A 23,396-nucleotide genomic window follows, 5' to 3' on the forward strand; every position below is an offset into this window, starting at 1 on the left:
TTTAGGTTTAAGAATTTATATGGCAGTAATTCTTCTGGATTTTATTTCTCTGAATATCCCTCTTTCCTCTTGATATGATACTTCTATACAAATTCATGGCATTGAACTGGAAGGAAAGCACTGGGGAAAATAGGCTGAGAGACATTTTTAACATTGCCACTTCTTTCCTATTTGGGGCAATGGAGATGATTGAAAGGAGTCATTATCTTTAGTCAGAAGTTATAATCTTCTCCCTGTTAGAACTTATTTTTTTTTTTTTTTTGAGGCAGAGTCTCGCTGTTGCCCAGGCTGGAGTGCAGTGGCGCAATCTCGGCTCACTGCAGGCTCTGCCCCCTGGGGTTCACGCCATTCTCCTGCCTCAGCCTCCCAAGTAGCTGGGACTACAGGCGCCCGCCATCACGCCTGGCTAATTTTTTTTTTTTTTGTATTTTTAGTAGAGACGGGGTTTCACTGTGTTAGCCAGGATGATCTCGATCTCCTGACCTTGTGATCCACCCGCCTCGGCCTCCCAAAGTGCTGGGATTACAGGCGTGAGCCACCGCACCCGGCCCCTGTCAGAACTGATAACTGCTAAAAACAAAATAGAGAAATTGAAGATTTTTAATTTTACCCTTGGAAACTCATTTAAAATACTATAGTGTGACCAGATACAGTGGCTTATTCCTGTAATCCCAGCACTTCGGGAGGCCAAGGTGGGTGGATCACTTGAGGTCAGGAGTTCAAGACCAGCCTGGCCAACATGGTGAAACCCCATCCCTACTAAAAATACAAAAATTAGCCGGGTGGTAGTGGGGTGCACCTGTAATCCCAGCTACTTGGGAGGCTGAGACAGGAGAATTGCTTGAGCCTGCAAGGTGGAGGTTGCAGTGAGCTGAGATCACGCCACTGCACTCTAGTCTGGGTGACAGAGTGAGACTGTGTCTCAAAAAAAATAAATAAAATAAAATAAATACTACAGTGTAATGAATGTTCCTATAGCCATCAATAGAAATTCAAAATGATTGTACTGAAGTTTGATTATTCTTCTAAAATAGATATTACTCGTTGTTTACCCTAAAGTTACCTGTTATTTATTTACTTATTTTCCCCCACACCAATCTGCATTCACTTTATTCTTCTGTTTATACATTCTCTTGCTCCCAGATTTGGAGGCAGAATGTAATATGAGCTCAACAGTCCTGCACAGAGCCATGTATCATATCCCATCAGTTTTCCTTTTCCCAACCCCTATTCCACCCCCACTCGGTAAAGCCTCTTGTCCAGGTGTTGCTCTTGGGGGTAAGAAAGCAGAAAAGCAGGCTGGGCGCAGTGGCTCATACCTGTAATCCCAGCACTTTGGGATGCCGAGGTGGGCAGATCACCTGAGGTCAGGAGTTTGAGACCAGCCTGGCCAACATACAGTGAAACCCCATCTCTACTAAAAAATACAAAAATTAGCTGGGCATGGTGGTGCATGCCTGTAGTCCCAGCTATTTGGGAAGCTGAGGCAGGAGAATCGCTTGAACCCGGGAGGCAGAGGTTGCAGTGAGCCAAGATTGTGCCACTCTGCTCCAGCCTGGACGACAGAGTGAGACTTGTCTCTCAAAAAAAAAAAAAAAAAAGAAAGAAAGAAAGAATGGGTAGAGATTCCAGTGAGGGATGGGAGCCTCTTTCCAAGGCACAAGGGGCCACCTTCTCAATATGGCCACTGCTTTGTTCAGATTTGGGCAGTGTGCTGGCCAGGAGCTGGGGGCTGCAGTACCTCCAGCTAACTGAGGAGGTAAGCATGGTGAGGGTGCTGCTGCAGGTCCACAGTCATCATTGAGTCCAGGAGCTGCCACACTCCTGAAGAATGCATGGGGCTTTGTGGGATGCTGAGTTGGTTCTGCACAGCAAGGGCCACACTGTCATGTTTCTTGAACACCATTTCGTAAGGGCCTTCCCCAAACATTGTGGCATATATCACACAGCCCAGGGACCAGACATCAGTCTGTTCATCAATGACACAGTGACTGCTCAGGGAAGAGCTCTAGGGCTTAGTAGGAGATGGTGCACTGCTGGGTCGCCTAGTCCTGCAGGGTCAGGGCCTGGTGGGAGCCCTTCATGTGAGGCATGCTTGATTCATGGCATCCAAGTCTATTAAAACTGGCTGTCCCTCGTCTCCAAGCAAGATAGTGGTGGGCTTCAGATCCCTGTGGGCCTAATCTTTGGCATGAATGGCCTCATGGCCGCTGTAGATACCCAGCAGCAGCTGAAGGATTTGATCCTAAGTCAGGAAGTTGCCATCATCCCTCGGCCTTTCTCTCCATTCTACAGTATACCTCTCTTAAAGAACGGAAGCAGCAGCCAGGCCTCATGCTTAGCACCCTACTCCCTCAGACAGTAAGCCGTGAGGTAAAGGATGTTGGGGTGATTGAAGAGGTGATGCATGTTCGCTTCTTGGCTGGGCCTCCTCCCGGTCCTGCTGCTCGTGACACAGGATTCACTTCAGGGCTTAGAAGTGTCCATCCTGTAACCCCTCTACTAGGTCCACATAGCTGAACCCACTCTCCCCCAGGTTCTGGATGAAGAAATAGCTATTGTCAATGATGACATTTCCCTAAGAGCAGGCACACAGTGCATGGCCTATGATGTCTCAGTCATCCTCCTCAAGGACTGTCTGAGGCTCCCAAAGGGCTTGTCCAGGGTGAGTGGGCTCTTCCAGGCAATGCACTAAGCGCCCAGGGATCATGATTCTCATCTAGAGTAAACAGGTCCTGGTGACGCCAGTTCCAACAAGGGTGGGGTCAGGTGCCTTAAAGCCTCAGGGCACATAGCAACGACCAGGCTGCTTCCTCCAACCCCAGCCCACCTTTGGGCAGCTCCTGCTCCCACACCTGTCAGGCTTCAAAGGCAGGGCACAGGGTAGTTTCAGAGGAGGTGCGAGGCTCAGGCCCATCCCTGGCCTCAGTGCGCAGTGCCTGGGTCGGCCAGCCTGCACTCCTCACTGACCTGGCTCGGCTATTTCTGTCAGGCTGTTTATATGTTATAGCCAGCCTACATGGAGGTCCAGTGGGGACTGAACGGTTAAAGGATTTTTGTACCTTCAATTGTGAGAGAGTCATTATATCATACCACAATAGAGGCTCTTGTTCGCATAGATGAAGAGATGGCATGAGAAATTCAATAACTTACTCAGACTGATCCACTAGAAAATAGTGGAGCAGTGTCTGGAGTCTAGGTTTCCCTCAAGTTAAGTGATTCTCAGCTACTCTATACTTGTTACCTCTAGGGTAGCATGAATCTTTTTTGATCATTTTCAATTTGGGAGATAAACATGTAATTTTAGGAAAGATTTTTGGGTTGGGATATTTATACAATAGTGCTGTGGAAATTTTTAACTTCTTTTAAACATGGTTATATTATTAAAAGTATCTGAAATTAAATATTTTTTTTTGGTCTTCCATCTCTAACACTATATATATATAGTATAAGTCTGAAAGATATGGCCAGAATTGGGTAGGGGGAGTTCTTTTTCCATTGTATAACTTTTCCTGGGACACTTTTGCATAACATTTTAGATTTGGCAGGGCGCGGTGGCTCACGCCTGTAATCCTAGCACTTTGGGAGGCCAAGGCAGGCAGATCATGAGGTCAGGAGTTTGAGACCAGCCTGGCCAACACAGTGAAAACCCGTCTCTACTAAAAATACAACAATTGGCTGGGCGTGCTGGAGGGTGCCTGTAATCCCAGCTACTTGGGAGGCTGAGGCAGGAGAATCACTTGAACCCAGGAGGCAGAGGTTGCAGTGAGCCGAGATCATGCCACTACACTCCAGCCTGGGCAACAGAACTAGACTCCATCTCAGACAAACAAACAACAAACAAAAAACATTTTAGATTTTTAAAATTGTTGGGGTTGGGCATGGTGGTTCATGCCTATAATCCCAGCAGTTTGGGAGGCTGAGGCAGGCAGATCACTTGAGGTCAGGAGTTTGAGACCAGCCTGGCCAAAATGAAAACCCTGTCTGTACTAAAAATACAAAAATTAGCTGGGTGTGGTGGCACATGCCTGTAATCTCAGCTACTTGAGAGGCAGGAGAATCGCTTGAGGCTGGGAGGAAGAGGTTGCAGTGAGCCAAGATCACACCCCAGCCTGGGCATCAGAGTGAGACTGTCTCAAAAATCAAGACAAAAACAAAAACAAAAAAATAAAAATTGTTGGAACTTAATCATATCCTTTAATAATACTGTAGCTCATGGCCGGGTGCGGTGGCTCATGCCTGTAATCCCTGCACTTTGGGAGGCTGAGGCGGGTGGATCACCTGAGGTTGGGAGTCAGTGACCAGCCTGATCAACATAAAGAAACCCCGTCTTTGTTAAAAATACAAAATTAGCCGGGCGTGGTGGTGCATCCCTGTAATCCCACCTACTCGGGAGGCTGAGGCAGGAGAATCTCTTGAACCCTGGAGGCGGAGGTTGTGGTGAGCCAAGACCGAGCCATTGCACTCCAGCCTGGGCAACAAGAGCGAAACTCTGTCTCAAAAAAAAAAAAAAATACTGTAGCTCATAAGAGTAGTACATATAGGGAGAGATTTCTTTAAGATGTGACTATTGTTTATATAATTGTTCTTTTTCAACAGATGAAATTCTTAACTGGAAGTTAACTTGATTAATTTTTTTTTCTTGTGAGTTTTGGCAATGCATTCTTGTCCCTTGAGATGAAAATGCACAAGCTAAACATTTTACCCCCATAGTATTTTTGACACTATAAGAAATTATGGGCTGGGCATGGTGGCTCACATCTATAATACCAGCACTTTGGGAGGCCGAGGTGAGTGGATTTCCTGAGGTTGGGAGTTTGAGATCAGCCTGACCAATATGGAGAAACCCCGTCTCTACTAAAAATACAAAATTAACTGGACATGGTGGTGCATGCCTGTGATCCCAGCTACTTGGGAGGCTGAGGCAGGAGAATCGCTTGAACCCAGGAGGCGGAGGTTGCAGTGAGCCGATATCCTGCCATTGCACTCTAGCCTGGGCGACAATAGCGAAACTCTGTCTTAAAAAAAAAAAAAAGAAAAAGAGAAAGAAATTGTATGCCTGGCCTGAGAAAATGTGAAAAGTGTGTTATTACAAAGACTTACAATGCAAGTTATCATGTTCACCTAGAGTACTTATGTTTTAGTAAATCAGGTCTGTGTTTTGTGGGATGTTTTTCAGAGAGCACGTTTTCAATATCATAGGAGCATTTGATATTCCACGCTTTGTGTACAATTCAGAAAGAAAAAAATTTCTTCCGTAAGTATGTCATTCACTGATTTTAAATTAATTTCAAATGTACTTTTTTTTTTTCAGAAGGTATAGACTCTTGCTTCACTTTTGGCTCACCTTTGTGTATTATGATAGTCAAAAATAGGCATTCTTTTTTTCTAGTCTGTTAATGACCAACCACCCTGCACCAAATTTATTTGGAACAGCAAGAGATAAGGCAGAGATGTTTCGTGAGCGATATACCATTTTGCACCAGGTAAGTTTGGTAGGGGCGGAGGGGAGGATACTAGGTAAACTGAGAGAAAAGGAGACTGTTTCAGTTTAGGGAAATCTCAGGAATATTGAAAGAATGGAATTTTGTGGCCCCAAGTTGGTCATTCAATAAACTGTTATTAAGATTTCTGTGATTGAGACCATGTAGAAGATACAGAGATGAAAAAGCTATTTTCCCCTTAACAACAATGATGATGGTAAAAATAGTAGTTACCATTTAATACATGATATGCCAGTTGCCAGTTAGCACTTAACATACATTATTTACCTCATTTAATCCTCATAATACTAATAATGTGTAAATGCTATTATTATCCCCATTTTACAGATGAGGAAACTGAGGCTTAAAGAAGTTTCGTAATTTGCCCATAGATCGCATATAGTAAGACAGGATTTTAATCCAGCCTGACTCTAAAGCCCAACCATTGCCTACTATACTTTACTACCTTCAAGTAGCTTACAGTCTATGAAGTCATAGACATTTGTGCAAATACATAAAGTAGAATTTTATATGTGCTATAAAAGAGATACAAACAATGTATTCAATAGAAAAATCAGGGACAGCTTCCAGGAAATGATGGCATTTGGCATGGACCTAGATTGCTTTAATCTTGTGGAAGTGGGGAAAAGGTGGTGGTGATTGTGAACAAAGGTACAGCAAAAAATGGACTCTGTGCAGGAAATGATGAGAAAATCAGGAGTAGCGTGGGATCAGTTTGGAAAGGCAAGTGGGAGCCACATTGTAGGAGCACTTTGGATGCCACCCTTGGGAGTTGGGACTGTTGTCCTCGTGTGAGGTGTTTTGGAATACCAGAGAAACTCAGTCACAGCCAGGTTTTTTGAGTGCTTCCTCCACCAGCAGATATGGGGATGACTTAGAGTGTGAGAGAAGTCTTCTAGGAGTCTGTGGTATTAGTCTTGGCATAAATTACAGCCTGGATGAAGGAAGTGGCAAGGGGTGTAGAATGAGGGCATCACACTCAAGCAGCAGAAACTATAACACATGGTGACCGTCTGGATGTGAAGGAGAAGGGAGGGGGTGAAGAATCAGAGATGAGTAAGGCCTAGAGTCTGAGAGAGCAGAATATAGAATAATATGTTAAACAGGAAAAAGAGAATGTTTGTAGAAGGTGATGGCAGGTTCTGTTTTAAGCATTTGAGTTAAGATTGCCAGGAGAGTATCAAGTATACATCTGGAGCTAAGGAAAGAGAGTTGGTAGCAAGAGAGAGATTTGGGAGCATCTGCATAGAGTAAAAAATGGAACTGCAAGGATAAGACCCTCGGAGAAAGAGAAGTGATAAAAAGACGAGGGAGGCTAGGCGCAGTGGTTCACGCCTGTAATCCCAGCACTTTGGGAGGCCAAGGCGGGTGGATCACCTGAGGTCGGGATTTCGAGACCAGCCTGACCAACATGGAGAAACCCTGTCTCTACTAAAAATACAAAATTAGCTGGGCATGGTGGCGCATGCTTGTAATCCCAGCTACTCGGGAGGCTGAGGCAGGAGAATCGCTTGAACCCGGGAGGTGGAGGTTGTGGTGAGCCGAGATGGTGCCATTGCACTCCAGCCTGGGCAACAAGAGCGAAACTCCGTCTCAAAAAAAAAAAAAAAAAAAAGAGGGGAAGAGGATAGAACTTGGGGGCCAGGCGAGGATGGTGTTATATGGCAGAAGAACAAGAAGGCTTCAAGGAGGAGCAGATGGTCAGCAGTAGGTTAAATAAAGGTTGAAGAGAATGATCTTGAGGAACCAGCATCCTCTGCTGCTTCCATTGCTGACATAGTGTTGCCAGGTTAATCTGCTCCAAGTGTAGCTCTGACCACCTCATGGGTTTTGCACAGAAGTCTTTCAAGGAAATTCACTGCCTATTGAATTAAATGCAGATTATCCTTAATATGTCAGATTTTCTCTCACACATAATTGGCCTAATCTCTACTTTTCCTCTAATCATACTCTGGGCTGGAGCCAAAACTGAAATATGGAATTATTGTTTCTGTTTCACTACTTCTGTGACTTTGTTTATCCTGTTGACTGCTCTTCCCTCTTATCTCCACTGTTGAAACCGTCCTATTTTGGAAAGCTTTTCTCAGATTCCTCCTTTCTGGAGCCCTTCTTGATCTTCAGTTGGATGCAATCTTTTTCTTTTTTATTTTTGAGATGGAGTCTCTGTCGCCTAGGCTAGAGTGCAGTGGTGCAAACTTGGCTCACTGTAACCTCTGCCTCCTGGATTCAAGTGATTCTTCCTCAGACTCTCAAGTAGCTGAGATTATAGGCACATACCACTACACCCAGTTAACTTTTTTATTTTAGTAGAGACGGGGTTTCACCATGTTGGCCAGGCTGGTCTCGAACTCCTGACCTCAAGTGATCTGCCCACCTCAGCCTCCCAAAGTGCTGGGATTACAGGCATGAGCTACCATGCCCAGCTGAATCTCTTTCTGCTCGAACCCAGTAGTACATCTTTTTTTTTTTTTTTTTTTTTTGAGGCAGAGTCTTACTCTGTTGCCCAGGCTGGAGTGCAGTGGTGCAATCTCGGCTCACTGCAACCTCCACCTCCTGGGTTCAAGCGATTCTCCTGCCTCCAAGCGATTCTCCTGCCTCAGCCTCCTGAGTAGCTGGGACTACAGGCATGTGCCAAAACGCCCGGCTAATTTTTTGTATTTTTAGTAGAGACGGGTTTCACTGTGTTAGCCAGGATGGTCTCCATCTCATGACCTTGTGATCCACCCGCCTCGGCCTCCCAAAGTGTTAGGATCACAAGCGTGTGCCACCGCGCCCAGCTGAGTAGTACGTGTTTTATGTCACTGACTGGACTTGGCCCTGCCTTGCATTTGAGGTGCTAATCCCTGTGATCAGACTGTGGATTCCTTGTTTATCTCCTGTGCCACATTTGGCACTGTCCTTTATACAGAGAAGGTGCTCAGTAAACACCACATTTCTTTTTTCTTAAGTATGTTTTGAAGTCTACTCGATTACTGTGGGTGTGCCACTTATCCCTTCTGAGCCTCATTTATTCATCTGTGAAATAAACAGGTTGAAGTTCAGTCCATCCATATTTTCATTGCAATTATCTTCCAGAAAATGAATCTGATGTTATCATTATCCTACTTCAAAATCTTTGTTTCTCATTGTCTATAGGATAAACTTCTTGGCTGGGCAGACAAAGTTCGTATTGTCAGGGCTTTTTGAGTTGGAGGTTACAGAAACTCAAATTGATTAAAACTGAAAAAGGAATATATTGGCTTAGCTTGTATTGTGAAGTCTGGAAGTTCACTAGTTTCAAGCCTGGCTGGATTCAGGTGCTCACACAATATCAGCAGGCATCTGTTTCTTTCCATGTCCCAGCTCTTTTAAAAAATTTGATTTTACTTTCAAATAGGTTCTCCCTATAAAGTGACAAAGATCTCCACTAGTAGCCTTAGCAACTCTTGGAAAGAGAGTTCCTCTTTTCTAATAGTTCTAGCAAAAGTCTTCAATCTGTCTCTTTTGAGCCTACCTTGAAGCACTTGCTCATCCTTGAACCAATCACTGGCCAAAGGATGGAGTACTTTCATTTTCTAGGCCTTGAATTCCTATCTATAGAAGGAGGAAGGGGTATCAACCCTACCTAAACTATATGGACTGAGAGTTGGGGAGGGAAGTATCCCCACATGGATCTTACTAATCTCTGGCCTTGTCTCATGTTCTACCTTGTGCACGCCATAATTCAACGTATTAAACTTTGCATAGCTTCCTAAATACTCTAACTCTTATAATTTCTCTGCCTGAAATGTCTTTTTTTTTTTTTTTTTTTGAGACAGAGTTTCACTCTTGTTCCCTGGGCTGGAGTGCAGTGGCACGATCTTGGCTCACTACAACCTCTGCCTCCTGGTTTCAAGCAATTCTCCTGCCTCAGCCTCTTGGTTTCAAGCAATTCTCCTGCCTCAGCCTCCTGAGTAGCTGGGATTACAGGTGCCCTCCACCACACCCAGCTAATTTTTGTATTTTTGGTAGAGACGGGGTTTCACTATGTTGGCCAGGCTGGTCTTGAACTCCTGACCTCAGGTGATCTGCCCTCCTCGGCCTCCCAAAGTACTGGGATTACAGGCGTGAGCCACTGCGCCTGGCCCTGAAATGTCTTATCTCAGCCTCCTTTTGTTTCTTACTACCCAAATCTTATTTATCATCTGGGCTGTTGTTCAGTGGCCCCTTTGGCCTGGGGTACAGTCAGCCCTCACAGTACTTTGTTGTGTGGTGGCACTTCTCTTTCACTCGCCCCAGTGCTCTCAGGGTGATATTTGGTTGTTCTTCATATCCTCAGCCCACAGTGTGCTGCTGCCGTACATACAATAGACCTTTAAAAATTTTTACTTTTTTTTTTTTAAAATTTTAAAACTTACTAGATATTTGTATGTTAAATTATGTGGGTTTTCAAATTTGTTGAGAATAGGTAATAGTGACATTAGTTTAAGGACGATGTTTCATCAGGGCACTATTTTAATGAATCTTATGTTTAAATGTCTGTTTCAGGAATTCATGTGAATCTTTCTTTTTTATAGAGGACCCACAGGCATGAATTATTTACTCCTCCGGTGATAGGTTCTCACCCTGATGAAAGCGGAAGCAAATTCCAGGTTAGAACATTATCCTAGTTATGTAGGGGGTATAAGTGTATAAGTTTAATATTTATTGCTTAATTCTAATTCACTGAATTTTAAATGAAAATAAACTACTGGTAACTGTTTAGCTAACTGGACTGGCTGCATGCCCACTTTTGATACAGTCCATTCCTAGAGTCCTGTGTCCCACAAATCTCTAACAGAAGCTACTGCTTCCTTTGAGAAGGCCCTGATACGATGCTAGCCCCAGATACACTCTGGACTCCAAGATAGATTCCTGGCCCATTTGGATACTATACTGGCTTTCTGAGAATTTTTCAACATTTCTTTTCTTGCCCTCACTCATCCCTTAGTGACCGTAACACTAAGGAACTCAAATGCTGGTTCCTTGCCCAACTCATCCCTCAGTGACCACCACACACAGTTATTGAACTAGAATGTGTTATATTGGTTGAAGTGAAAACTTTACTTAAGGTACTAAGGAAACAACATTTATAGAATGAATGAGAGAACACAAATGGCTCCCACAACCTGGGCAACATAGCAAGACCTCATCTTTTTTTTTTTTTTTTGAGACGGAGTCTTGCTCTGTCACCCAGGCTAGAGTGCAGTGGCGCGATCTCGGCTCACTGCAAGCTCCGCCTCCCGGGTTCACGCCATTCTCCTGCCTCAGCCTCTCCGAGTAGCTGGGACTACAGGCGCCCGCCACCACGCCTGGCTAATTTTTTTTTTGTATTTTTAGTAGAGACGGGGTTTCACTGTGGTCTCGATCTCCTGACCTCGTGATCCGCCCGCCTCGGCCTCCCAAAGTGCTGGGATTACAAGCGTGAGCCACCGCGCCCGGCCATCTTTACAAACAATAAAAAACATTAGCCAGGTGTGGTGTCGTGCACCTGTGGTCCCAGCTACTTGAGAGGCTGAGGTGGGAGGATTACTTGAGCTTGGGAGGTTGAGGCTGCAGTGAGCTGAGATCATGCCACTGTACTCCAGCCTGGGTGACAGTGTAAGGACCCGTCTCAAACAAACAAAACTTTTATTGGAGTATAAATTAGGTTTTAGAAATTGACATTACTTATATTTCCCTACCAAAGATCATCTATATGTTTTCTATATTAGGTTTTCTCTGGCAACTGTGATGCCCACAGCGCAGGAGCCTTTTCCCTTTTCTCTTCTTTGACAAAGTAATTTTAAGGCTTAATTATTCTTTTCTTTTTTTTTTTTTTAAATTTATTTATTTATTTATTTTTTATTTGTTTTTTATTTTATTTTATTTTATTTTTTGAGACGGGATCTCACTGTCGCCCAGGCTGGAGTGCAGTGGCACCATCTTGGCTCACTGCAGGCTCCGCCCCGTGGGGTTCATGCCATTCTCCTGCCTCAGCCTCCCGCATAGCTGGGATTACAAGCGCCTGCCACCTCGCCCGGCTAATTTTTTGTATTTTTAGCAGAGACGGGGTTTCACCGTGTTAGCCAGGATGGTCTCGATCTCCTGACCTCGTGATCCGCCCGCCTCGGCCTCCCAAAGTGCTGGGATTACAGGCGTGAGCCACCGCGCCCGGCCTTAATTATTCTTTTCAAACTGTCTAATTCTGTATCTGTGATGGCACATTCCCTACTTAAATTACATTTATCTATCTGTATGATAATATCCCTTTACAGATTAAAAAATGATGTGCTAAAAAATAGTGTTATTTTTACTTCTCCTGTGTTGTTTTAGGTTCTTTTTTTTTTCTTTTGATAGAGACATGGGGTCTTGTGATGTTGCCCAGGCTGATCTTGAACTCCTGGCCTCAAGTGATCCTCCTGCCCCAGCCTTCTGAGTAGCTGGGACAATAGGTGTGCACCACTACACTTAGCTAGGTTCTTTTCCCTTCCCTTCCCCCTTCCCCCTTCCCTTTCCTTTCCTTTCTTTCCGACAGAGTCTTGCTCCGTCACCCAGGCTGTAGTGCAGTAGTGCGATCTTGGCTCACTGCAACCTCTGCTTCCCAGGTTCAAGCAATTCTGCCTCAGCCTCTTGAGTAGCTGGGACTGTACGTGCACACCACCATGCCCAACTAACTGTTTTGTATTTTTAGTAGAGATGAGGTTTTGCCATGTTGGACAGGCTGGTCTTGAACTTCTGACTTCAAGTGATCCGCCCGCCTCAGCCTCCCAAAGTGCTGGGATTACAGGCGTGAGCCACCATGCCCAGCCCTAGGTTCATTTTTTTTTTTTTTTTTTTTTTTGAGACAGTCTCACTCTGTCACCCAGGCTGGAGTGCAGTGGCACGATATCTGCTCACTGCAAGCTCCGCCTCCAGGGTTCACGCCATTCTCCTGCCTCAGCCTCCTGAGTAGCTGGGACTACAGGCGCCCGCCACCACGCCCGGCTAATTTTTTGTATTTTTAGTAGAGATGGGGGTGTCACTGTGTTAGCCAGGATGGTCTCGATCTCCTGACCTCGTGATCCACCCGCCTCGGTCTCCCAAAGTGCTGGGATTACAGGTGTGAGCCACCGTTGCCCGGCCTAGGTTCATATTTTTTAAGAGTAACTCCAGTATTAAATGTTAATGTGATTATTATGGAATGATGGGATTATATAAGTTTTTATTTCTTGTCTATATTTTAAATTTTTTTCTATAGTAAACATGAATTATTTGTTATAAGAAAACATAAAGATAAAACTTAAAGATAAAAGAAGCTCCACTTGTAATTTCTATAAGTATGAAAACTTACATATCTTTTTATCTAGCAATTGTGTTTCTAGAATGTGTAGAACTTTATTCAACAGTTATTATGTGTAGCTGGATGCAGTGGCTAGTGCCTGTAATCCTGGTGACTCGGGGCTAGGTGGAAGGATCACTTGAGCCCAGTTTAAGGCTGCAGTGAGGTACGAGAGCGCCACTGCACTCCAGCCTGGGCAATGTGAGACCCTATCTCAGAAAAAAAAAAAAAAAAAGTTTCTGTGTAGTGGGCCAAGAAAGTGCACAGAAATATTAACCATTGTTTTTATTAGTGGAAAACTGGGAACAACTTAAATGTCCTTTAATAGGAGTTTGGTGAAATAAATGGTCATATGTATAATATAGATATCTCTATTCTTTAAACAGAAGGAAATCTATATGTAGAAAAATGGAAAGATGTCTCAGATAATATTAACTTCAAATAGTTAAGTTGCAGAATAGTACATATACTATGATTTCATCTTTGTAAATAAACTGTATAGGTGTGTGTTATAAATTATATATGTATGTATTTACATATATTTAGGATTACATATAGAAAAAGATGGAAATAATTTTTTTATTTTTTATTTTTATTTTTTTTTGAGATGGAGTCTTGCTCTGTTGCCCAGGCTGGAATGCAGTGGCATGATCTTGGCTCACTGCAAGCTCCGCCTCCTGGGTTCATGCCATTCTCCTGCCTCAGCCTCCTGAGTAGCTGGGACTACAGGCGCCCACCACTGTGCCCGGCTAATTTTTCGTATTTTTAGTAGAGACGGGGTTTCACCATGTTAGCCAGGATGGTCTTGATCTGCTGACCTCGTGATCCGCCCGCCTCGGCCTCCCAAAGTGCTGGGATTACAGGCGTGAGCCACCGCACCTGGCCGGAAAGGATTTTTTACAATAGTGTCCCAATTTTTACTACCTTAAACTTTCTGATTAGAAAAAAAGATCAGATTGAGAATGTAAATAATAATGAGAGCCTTTTAAAATACTAAGTAAAATTGGAATATATATTTTTAAATAGCTTGCTAATTTTCAAAAGGTACTGTTCAAATAAAATAAAATTGATATTCTTTTCTATATTTAAAAAATAAATGTACTTACCATTATTCAGAATGATATGGTGTGGATTCAGTCATTGGTAAGAGCCTGAGTTGATGTGGTGTTTCTTTAGGCATCATACACTTGATCTTACAGCCTTTTTGTAGGACAAAATTAAACATCTTAAATTTAATTTTACAACTTTATTTCCATTTTATTTGATTTTCTACTGTAAAGTAGCTATAAATGCTGAAATGTGTACCCCAAATTTACTTATTTATAAAAAGTTTTGTTTCTTGAAAGAATATATTTACAGTCTTTAAAATTTATTTTGTTTTATTTTAGCTTAAAACAATAGAAACCTTATTGGGTAGTACAACCAAAATCGGAGATGTGATTGTTCTTGGAATGATAACGCAGTTAAAAGAGGTAACTTAATAAGCATCAAACTTTTATTTTTGGCCTTGGATTGATGAAATGTCGGTTACATAAGAACATTTTTGTAGCAGGCACAGGAATGTATTCTTTATTGAAAACTTGCCTCACCAACAGAACAATATTGGAATAGTGGTAATACGAGGAAATTGTATCATCATGTTAGAAGCCTTGGAACAAGGATAAATAATGGCTGTTGGCTGGGCACGTGGCTCACTCCTGTAATCCCAGCCGTTTTGGGAGGCCGAGGCGGGCCGATCACCTGAGGCTGGGAGTTCGAGACCAGCCTGACCAACATGGAGAAATCCTGTCTCTACTAAAAATACAAAATTAGCCGGGCGTGGTGGCGCATGCCTGTAATCCCAGCTACTCGGGAGGCTGAGGCAGGAGAATTGCTTGAACCCGGGAGGTGAGCCGAGATGGTGCCATTGCACTGCAGCCTGGGCAACAAGAGCAAAACTTTGTCTCAAAAAATAAATAAATAAATAAATAAATAAATAAAATAATAATGGCTGTTCAGCAGAGAAACCCATTTCCTCTCTCCATAGGGCCTGTTTTACAATGATGTAAAAATTAGGTCATGTACATTTTCATATTAGACTTTTTGTTTTGTAATAGTCAAAAAAAAAAAAAACCAGAAAAAACAAAAACCTTTTCTCGGTCACCAAGTGTCTTTTTCTTCTGTGTTTGGTTTCCTGAGAAGACATCAGGACAGAGTGTCTTGTCCAGGAGCCCAGTTTGCATAGCCTGAAATTAGGCCCCTAGTGACCTTTGGATAAACGGAGAGTACTGGGTTTCTGAACAAGCAAGCTGCAGAGTATGTCCTGGTCCCTTGGAGATGCTGTTGGCTGTCTTAGAAGGTACCTGGGGAGACCCTCCTTATGGCAGACATCGAGTGTCCCTCTTGCCATTTCTTATCTGTAGGAGTCATTCTCCATTGTACCTGTGAGGAGTCAGAATCTCAGTTAAGTGATTAGTCTGGGGTTATCAGACTAGTAAATGGAAGAGCCTAGACTAGAAATAATAGCTGATTTTTAAAATCCACTTTTCTCCCTACTGTATTCTGTTGTCAAACTTGTAGTTTAATTTTTTTGTCATGGTTTTCATTGTTACATAAATGTGGATTTATTTCTTTTCTTTTTTTTAGGGAAAATTTTTTCTGGAAGATCCTACTGGAACAGTACAACTAGACCTTAGTAAAGCTATATCCTTTGCTTGTCTGTATTTCTTAAAATCTGCATTACATGAATTGGGGAAATTGATTATATATCCTTTTAAAATTTACCTATTTGGGTTCTCAATGTAACTTCTCTGTGTTGCTGGTGTAGGAATGTAGAGATATAATCATAAACAGAAACAGAACAACTTTAATTTTCTCTTATTTGGAGAATCTAGACGAATCACTGATGAAGTTTATATCATGGTAAGAATGATCCACCCTGTCAGTATTACCAAGAATTAAACATAAGGACATTTAAACCTACATTTTTTAAGCTCTTTTCTAAGCTGTGGTCTATTCACAGTTTCAAATGGGAAGTCTTTGAATTTATTATTTAGAAGCCTTGTTGGACTCAAAATGTATGTTGACTTTATTACTGCTTCAAGAATAGAATTATTTTCCTCAACTGTTGTGTACCAGTTCCATAGTGGTTTATACACAGAGGCATGCTTTGTCTTAGCAGAAGGTAAGTCAGTATACTTTGTTACTGTCCTTCTTCTCATTCTCCAGTAAAACTATTTCTGCTTTGGGTAAAATATGTTAACATGATATAATTTGGGATACCATTAATTAGAAGAGCATATTTTTGGCAAAATAACTCTTAGACTGTTAATGGGCTAATAGAAGTCTTTTTGGGGTGATGAAAATGTTCTGAAATTAGATAGTAGTAATGGCTACACAACTTGTGAATATACTAAAAATCACCGAATTACACACCTTTTTTTTTTTTGAGACAGAGTCTCACTCTGTCACCTAGGTTGGAGTGCTGTGGCGCGATCTCGGCTCACTGCAACCTCCGCCTCCCGGGTTCAAGTGATTCTCATGCCTCAGCCTTCCGAGTAGCTGAGATTATAGGCACATGCCACCATGCCTGGCTAATTTTTTGTATTTTAGTAGAGACAGGGTTTCACCGTGTTACCCAGTCTGGTTTCAAACTCCTGAGCTCAGGCTCTCCACCCACCTCGGCCTCCCAAAGTGTTGGGATTACAGGCGTGAGCCACCATGCCCGGCCTGAATTATATACTTTTTTTTTTTTCATTTGAGACAGAGTCTCGCTCTGTCACCCAGGCTGGAGTGCAATGGCATGATCTCGGCTCACTGCAAGCTCTGCCTCCCAGGGTCACACCATTCTCTTGCCTCAGCCTCCCTAGTAGCTGGGACTACAGGCGCCCACCACTACGCCTGGCTATTTTTTTTTTATTTTTGTATTTTTAGTAGAGACGGGGTTTCACCGTGTTAGCCAGGATGGTCTCTATCTCCTGACCTTGTGATCTGCCCGCCTCAGCCTCCCAAAGTGCTGGGATTACAGGTGTGAGCCACCGCACCCGGCCCTGAATTATATACTTTTAAAGGATGAATTGTATAGTATGTGAATGATACCTCAATAAAGTTGAAAAAAACACTTAATTTTATATAGGGCCATAAAATGAAACATTTCCTAATCTGTATTTCAACACGTAGTGCCAAACTGAAAAGTGAAAGTTCTGAAGCTATTTCTATTTAATAAACTTTATAAGTTGAGACTCTCTGTGGATCTAAAGTTGTTGTGTGGTTCATTGAGGTTGGCAACCTCTGTAATTAGTTCACAGGGCATGAGACTAGCCTGGCATTATTGCTTTGTTGTAACATAATTTTGTCCTTTCAAACACAGAGGATTAGACAAATGAAAGTGACGTTACTTTTTTTCAGGTTGGTTTGAAGATCAAGTGTTTCATGTCAATGCCTTTGGATTTCCACCCACTGAGCCCTCTAGTACTACTAGGTATTAAAATGTTTGGTTTATACTCTATGGGAATTTGGTAATACTGGCAGGAGTGAATGTAAGATAGTACATCATATCTCAGTTACTACAAGGTGTCAGGCTTTGTGTCAAAATGGAAAGAGCAATGGAAAATGAGAATTAGAAGACTAGGTTTTATATGTAATGTGAAAACTAGCAGATTGGCCAAAGATTAGTTGCAATACCGTCTTTGTACTTCGGCTTTAACTAGGAAAGATTTCCAGTCTATCTGTTTTATTTATCTTTGGGGTTGATGAGAAGTTCAAGTGAGGTAAGAGAGATAGGATAACACTTAGAAGAATATAATTCCATGTTCATATAAAATTCTCATTTTTATATTCTAATGAATGAAAGTTATGTGAGGTAGCTTATAGCTCCTTAATATAAGTAAAAGCATCATAATATTAGAGCTATTCCAAAATGGCCTTCTCTTAGAGGAGCTGAGCTCCCTGTCAGTTGAATTATTTGGGCAGAGCCTGAATGATAGTATAAAAATTGTACTTGGTGGCCCATGGGTTGAAAGTAGTTTATAGACCTTTCTTTTCTTCTCCCCACTTTGAGGTGTTTAAAAACATTTTGAGTTAGTTTCCAGTGTATAAAAATTAGAAGATTTCTCATAAAGGTCTAGGTTTTGGAGTTCTCTTAAAAGGAGGATTTGGCAGTACAGAGCCTGAATTCTCACATTGCAAAAACTAAACTGCAGTGGTTGCCCACTTTGGGCAGGGCATGTATGTGTGCCTTAGTTAGTGTCAGTGGACTGCTGCTTTGCTATTTAGTGTTATCTTCCTGGAGCCTGTAAGCATTTGAGTTTGCCACCTCTGGGGGAATTAAAGTAGTTGCCTTCTAACCATGAGATTCTGTATAATGGTGATGATTTCAAAAGGAAGCATAAAGATTAAGATTTTAGTTTTACCGGGAGGCGGAGGTTGCAGTGAGCTGAGATCGCGCCACTGTACTCCAGCCTGGCGACTGCACTCCAGCCTGGCGACAGAGCGAGACTCCATCTCAGCAACAACAACAACAACAACAACAAAGATTTTAGTTTTAGTATGCCTGTATAAATTCAAGGTGCAAAGGCAACATTTTCTGGCTGGGAGTTCACTGGCAGGGCGGCCTTTGCAGAGCACCTACTCTTCCTGTTGAAGTAACTGAGGGAAAGGTGCTGATCTTGCTAAGGAGAGCACAAGCCCTAATCAAGCCAAGCCCACCTCTATTTGAGTGCTTTTGGTGCAGTTTGTGGCTTTTTTCAATATGGTAAGTTTCCTTTGGAATATGTTTAGAGCAAAATTGCCATTGTCGTGGTGTTTTTGTTTTGTACAAGCTTCAAAATTACTACTTTGGAATGAGAGGTATAGTAGAATTGGCTGGCTGTGAGTTTACCATTCGTTTCTCTTTAGCCAAGAGATCATTATTATAATGTTTCGAATAATTTTCCACTTAAATTATACCATTTTCTCTAAATCCAACTGTTTAATATATGCTTAGTAAACCAAAGGATTGGTGTGAGGTGTAATAAAGTACATTAAAATAAAATGATCATTTTATTCTTGTTAGGATTATAAATTACTTTTCTCTTAAAATGCCTTCAAAATGTAAAATTCAGGGGGCTAAATCTGGTGGTAGTCAATCAATTCAACAACTAATATTTTACTGAGTATGTTTTATGTGTAAAATACTGTTTTACAAACAAGTGCAAATAGGTCTACAGCATGGTCCTATCCTAAAAAGATTTACACTGACTCAATACCCTCCCTACCATTGTGTAGTTAATGCAAATAATTTTTTTTAAAACGGAAGATGTGAGTAAGGTTTTTCTGAAGTTTAATTTCTCAATATTTAGCTTAATAGGTGTTTCTTTCTGTGATGCTCTGATTTATGTTTGGGTATATGCTTAACCGAAATCATCATACAATTATGTCTACTTACTGCATTCCTCTAGCAACTACAAAATTATTACTATACCTTTGAAAATGCTAGTTGGTCCATTTGGTGAGAACAATAACAGTATCAGTTACCATGTCTAAGGGCTCACACCGTACTGAGCACTGTGCCCTATGGGCTTTCTTTTTTTTTGAGACGGAGTCTCGCTCTGTCGCCCAGGCTGGAGTGCAGTGGCGCAATCTCGGCTCACTGCAAGCTCCGCCTCCCGGGTTCACGCCATTCTCCTGCCTCAGCCTCTGCGAGTAGCTGGGACTACAGGCGCCCGCCACCACGCCCGGCTAATTTTTTTGTATTTTTAGTAGAGACGGGGTTTCACCGTGGTCTCGATCTCCTGACCTCGTGATCCACCCGCCTCGGCCTCCCAAAGTGCTGGGATTACAAGCGTGAGCCACTGCGCCCGGCCGCCCTATGGGCTTTCTGTACATTATCACTTGTATTTCTTTTTTTTTTGAGACGGAGTCTCGCTCTTTCACCCAGGCTGGAGTGCAGTGGCGCGATCTCGGCTCACTGCAGGCTCCGCCCCCCGGGGTTCACGCCATTCTCCTGCCTCAGCCTCCCTTGTAGCTGGGACTACAGGCGCCCGCCACCTCGCCCGGCTAATTTTTTGTATTTTTAGTAGAGATGGGGTGTCACCGTGTTAGCCAGGATGGTCTCGATCTCCTGACCTCGTGATCCGCCCGCCTCGGCCTCCCAAAGTGCTGGGATTACAGGCGTGAGCCACCGCGCCCGGCCGGCTATCACTTGTATTTCTTCTAGTAACCCTGTGCAGTAGATACCAGTTTAGTTTTTTTTTTTGCATTTGAAGAGTTAGGTTAAGAAGTGTCGATCTGGGAGGCTGAGGTGGGTGGATCGCTTGAGCTGTGGAGTTCAGGACTAGCCTGGGCAACATGGTGAAACCCTGTCTCTATTAAAAATACAAAAATTAGCCAGGTGTGGTGGCATGCGCTTGTAGTCCCAGCTACTTGGGCGAGAGAATTGCTTGAACTTTGGAGGTGGAGGTTGCAGTGAGCTGAGATCCTGCCACTGCACTCCAGCCTGGGCGACACACTGAGACTTTGTCCCCCTACCCCCCAAAAAAGAAGGGTTGGGTAATTTATCCACAGTCACAAACTTTTTTTTAAGGCAGAGTTTTGCTCTTGTTGCCCAGGCTGGTGTGCAATGGTACCATCTTGGCTCACCACAACCTCTACTTCCCGGTTTCAAGTGAGTCTCCTGCCTCAGCCTCCCAAGTAGCTGGGATTACAGGCATGCGCCACCACACTCAGCTAATTTTATATTTTTAGTAGAGACAGGATTTCTCCATGTTGGTCAGGCTGGTCTCGAACTCCCGACCTCAGGTGATCCACCCACCTCAGCCTCCCAGAGGGAGGCAGGGATTATAGGTGTGAGCCACTGCACCTGGCCCAAACTTTTTACTGTTAGAGATGTGCTTTGATCCCAAGGTTTCCAACTCAAGCCAGTATGCTGCATTGGAAAAGTAGTTGAATCTTTAAAAAAAGAAAAGTTTTTTCTTATTAATAATGTGGTTCATGATTGCAAAAAAAAAAAATTAGAAAATATATGAAGGCACACAAAAGGAAAGGAAAATCACCTGTAATTTTACTAAACAGAAAAAAACTGTTAACATTACTTTATATAAGTATGTACAGTTGTGTATTGCATAACAACGGGGATACGTCCTGAGAAATGTGTTGTTAGGTGATTATGTCATTGTGCAAACATCACAGTGTACTTACACAAACCTAGATGATATAGCCCACTGTACACCAAGGCTGTATGGTACAGCCTATTGCTTCTGTGTTACAAACCTGTATGACACGTTGCTGTATTGAATACCATAGGCAACTGTAACACAATGATAAGTATTTGTCTCTCTAGATATAGAAAAGATAAAGTAAAAATATGGTATAAAATATAAAATTGGTACACCTATATGGAACACTTATCATGAATGGAACTTGCAGGGCTGGAAGTTGCTCTGGGTGAGTCAGTGAGTGAGTAGTGAGTGAATTTGAAGGCCTAGGACATTACTGTACACTACTGTAGGCTATTAACACTGTACACTTAGGCTACACTAAATTTGTTTAAAAACAGTTTTCTTCCTTCGGTAAGAAATTAACCTAGGCTGGGCACAGTGGCTCACACCTGTAATCAGTCCTAGCACTTTGGGAGGCTGAAGGGAGTGTCGCTTAAGGCCAGGAGTTTGAGACCAGCCTAGACAACATAACAAAACCTCATATCTACCAACAACAACAACAACAAAATTAGCTGGGTGTGGCAGTGTGTACCTGTAGTCCTAGCTACTTGGCAAGCTGAAGTGGCAGCATTGCTTAAGCCCAGGAGTTCAGGGCTGCTATGAATTATCATTGTGCCACTATACTTCAGCCAGAGTGACAAAGGAAGACCCTGTCTTGAAATAAAAAATTTTTAATAAAATTAACTTTAGTTTAACATTCTTTATAAGCTTTAAAAAATTTTAAACTTTTTGACTCTTTTGTTATAAGCAGCTTAAAACACAAACACATTGTACAGCTGCACAAAAATTGTTTCTTTATATCCTGATTTTGTAAGCTTTTTTCTTTTATTGATTAATTGATTTACTGACAAAATCGTACTCTCTCTTCAGGGAGTGCAGCGATGCGATTATAGCTCACTGCAACCTCAAATTCCTGGACATAAGTGTTCCGTCTGCCTCAGCTTCCCAAGTAGCTAAGACTGCTAATTAAAAAAAAAAAAATTTATGTAGGGATTGGTGGGGGGGTCTCACTATGTTGCTCAGGCTGGTCTCGAACTCCTGGCCTCAAGCAATACTCCCGCCTCAGCCTCCCAAAGTACTGTGGTTACAGGCATGAGCCACTATGCCCAGCCACTTTTTTCCATCTTTATATTTTCTAAAAATCTTTTTTGTTAAAAACTAAAACAAATGTATTAACCTAGGCCTATACACAGAATCATCAGTATCACTGTCTTTCACCTCCACATCTTGTCCACTGGAAGGTCTTCAGGGGCAATAATTCATGGAGCTGCCATCTGTAGTAACAATGCGTTCTTCTTGAAGGACCTCCTGAAGGACCTGCCTGAGGCTGTTTTACAGTTAACTTAAAAAAAAAAGTTGAAGGACTACACTCTAAAATAATGATTAAAAGTACAGTAAATACATAAAGTAGTAACATAGTCATTTATTATTGTTATCAAGTGTTACATATTGTACATTATTATATGTGCTGTACTTTCCTACAACTGGCAGCTCAGTAGGTTGTATACACCAGTGTCCCTACAGACACAGTAATGTGTGGCACTAGGACATTTTGACAGCTAAGATGTCACTAGGCAATAAGAGCTTTTCAGTTCCATTATCATTCTATGAAACCACTCATATATGCAGTCCGTCATTGCCAAAACGTTGTTATGCCGTGCATGACTGTCCATATATAGTAGATCTTCATTTACAGATTTGTGCTAAAATGTTTTTGTACCTCCTAAAGTCAATACTAAAGGTGCTTTAGTGGTCATTTTTGCTCAGCAAAACAGCAAAAAATTTTGAGTCACCTGGCATGCATGTTCCCAGCTGAAGTTGAACAAGGCCACACTGCCCTCTTGTTTCAGCCTCATTAAGAGATGACCAGAGGGGCTGGGCACGGTGGCTCACGTCTGTAATCCCAGCACTTTGGGAGGCCGAGGTGGGCAGATCACGAGGTCAGGAGATGGATACCATCCTGGCTAACACAATGAAACCCTGTCTTTACTAAAAATACAAAAAATTAGCCAGGCGTGGTGGCGGGTGCCTGTAGTCCCAGCTACTTGGGAGGCTGGGGCAGGAGAATGGTGTGAACCTGGGAGGCGGAGCTTGCAGTGAGCCGAGATCATGCCATTGCACTCTAGGCTGGGAGACAGAGCGAAACCGTGTCTCAAAAAAAAAAAAAAAAAGTTGACCAGAGGACAGAGACTGCAGGGAGCAGTACAGGGTAGTGCAAGAAGCTCTGGCCCTGGGGCCAGTTGTGTGTGGGGAGGGGGCATTTGAATCTCAGCTCTGGCACCTGTTTTTGGAGCAACCTCAGATAAGACACTTAACATTTCTGAACCAACTTTTCTCATTTGTAAAAATAGAATCTACCAGGATAAATTGGTTTTAGGACTTAAGACTATAATCAATCCATGTATATCTATGTACAAATTT

The 23,396-nt window shown here is 42.6% G+C and overlaps 1 protein-coding gene and 1 pseudogene across 7 annotated transcripts in view; one reads left to right on the forward strand and one right to left on the reverse strand.

The window, feature by feature from the left end:
- Window positions 1-23,396, forward strand: part of POLE2 (DNA polymerase epsilon 2, accessory subunit) — a 46,237-nt gene that overhangs the window by 9,411 nt on the left and 13,430 nt on the right. For 5 of the 7 annotated variants that reach the window (XM_032134838.2, XM_032134839.2, XM_032134840.2 and 2 more), the window contains 7 exons: window positions 5,180-5,257; window positions 5,393-5,486; window positions 10,040-10,114; window positions 14,190-14,273; window positions 15,427-15,483; window positions 15,916-15,964; window positions 17,188-17,260. In XM_032134838.2, coding sequence (XP_031990729.1) covers window positions 5,180-5,257; window positions 5,393-5,486; window positions 10,040-10,114; window positions 14,190-14,273; window positions 15,427-15,483; window positions 15,916-15,964; window positions 17,188-17,260 — 510 coding nt within the window. The remainder of the gene's footprint in view (window positions 1-5,179; window positions 5,258-5,392; window positions 5,487-10,039; window positions 10,115-14,189; window positions 14,274-15,426; window positions 15,484-15,915; window positions 15,965-17,187; window positions 17,261-23,396) is intronic. The other 2 variants (XM_032134841.2, XM_058429523.1) reach the window with 2 other exon arrangements.
- On the reverse strand, window positions 1,697-3,275 carry LOC116810054 (serine/threonine-protein kinase 16-like; annotated as a pseudogene).

This window comes from Hylobates moloch, unplaced genomic scaffold (genome assembly GCF_009828535.3).
Source record: "Hylobates moloch isolate HMO894 unplaced genomic scaffold, HMol_V3 SCAFFOLD_16, whole genome shotgun sequence".
NCBI lineage: Eukaryota > Metazoa > Chordata > Mammalia > Primates > Hylobatidae > Hylobates > Hylobates moloch.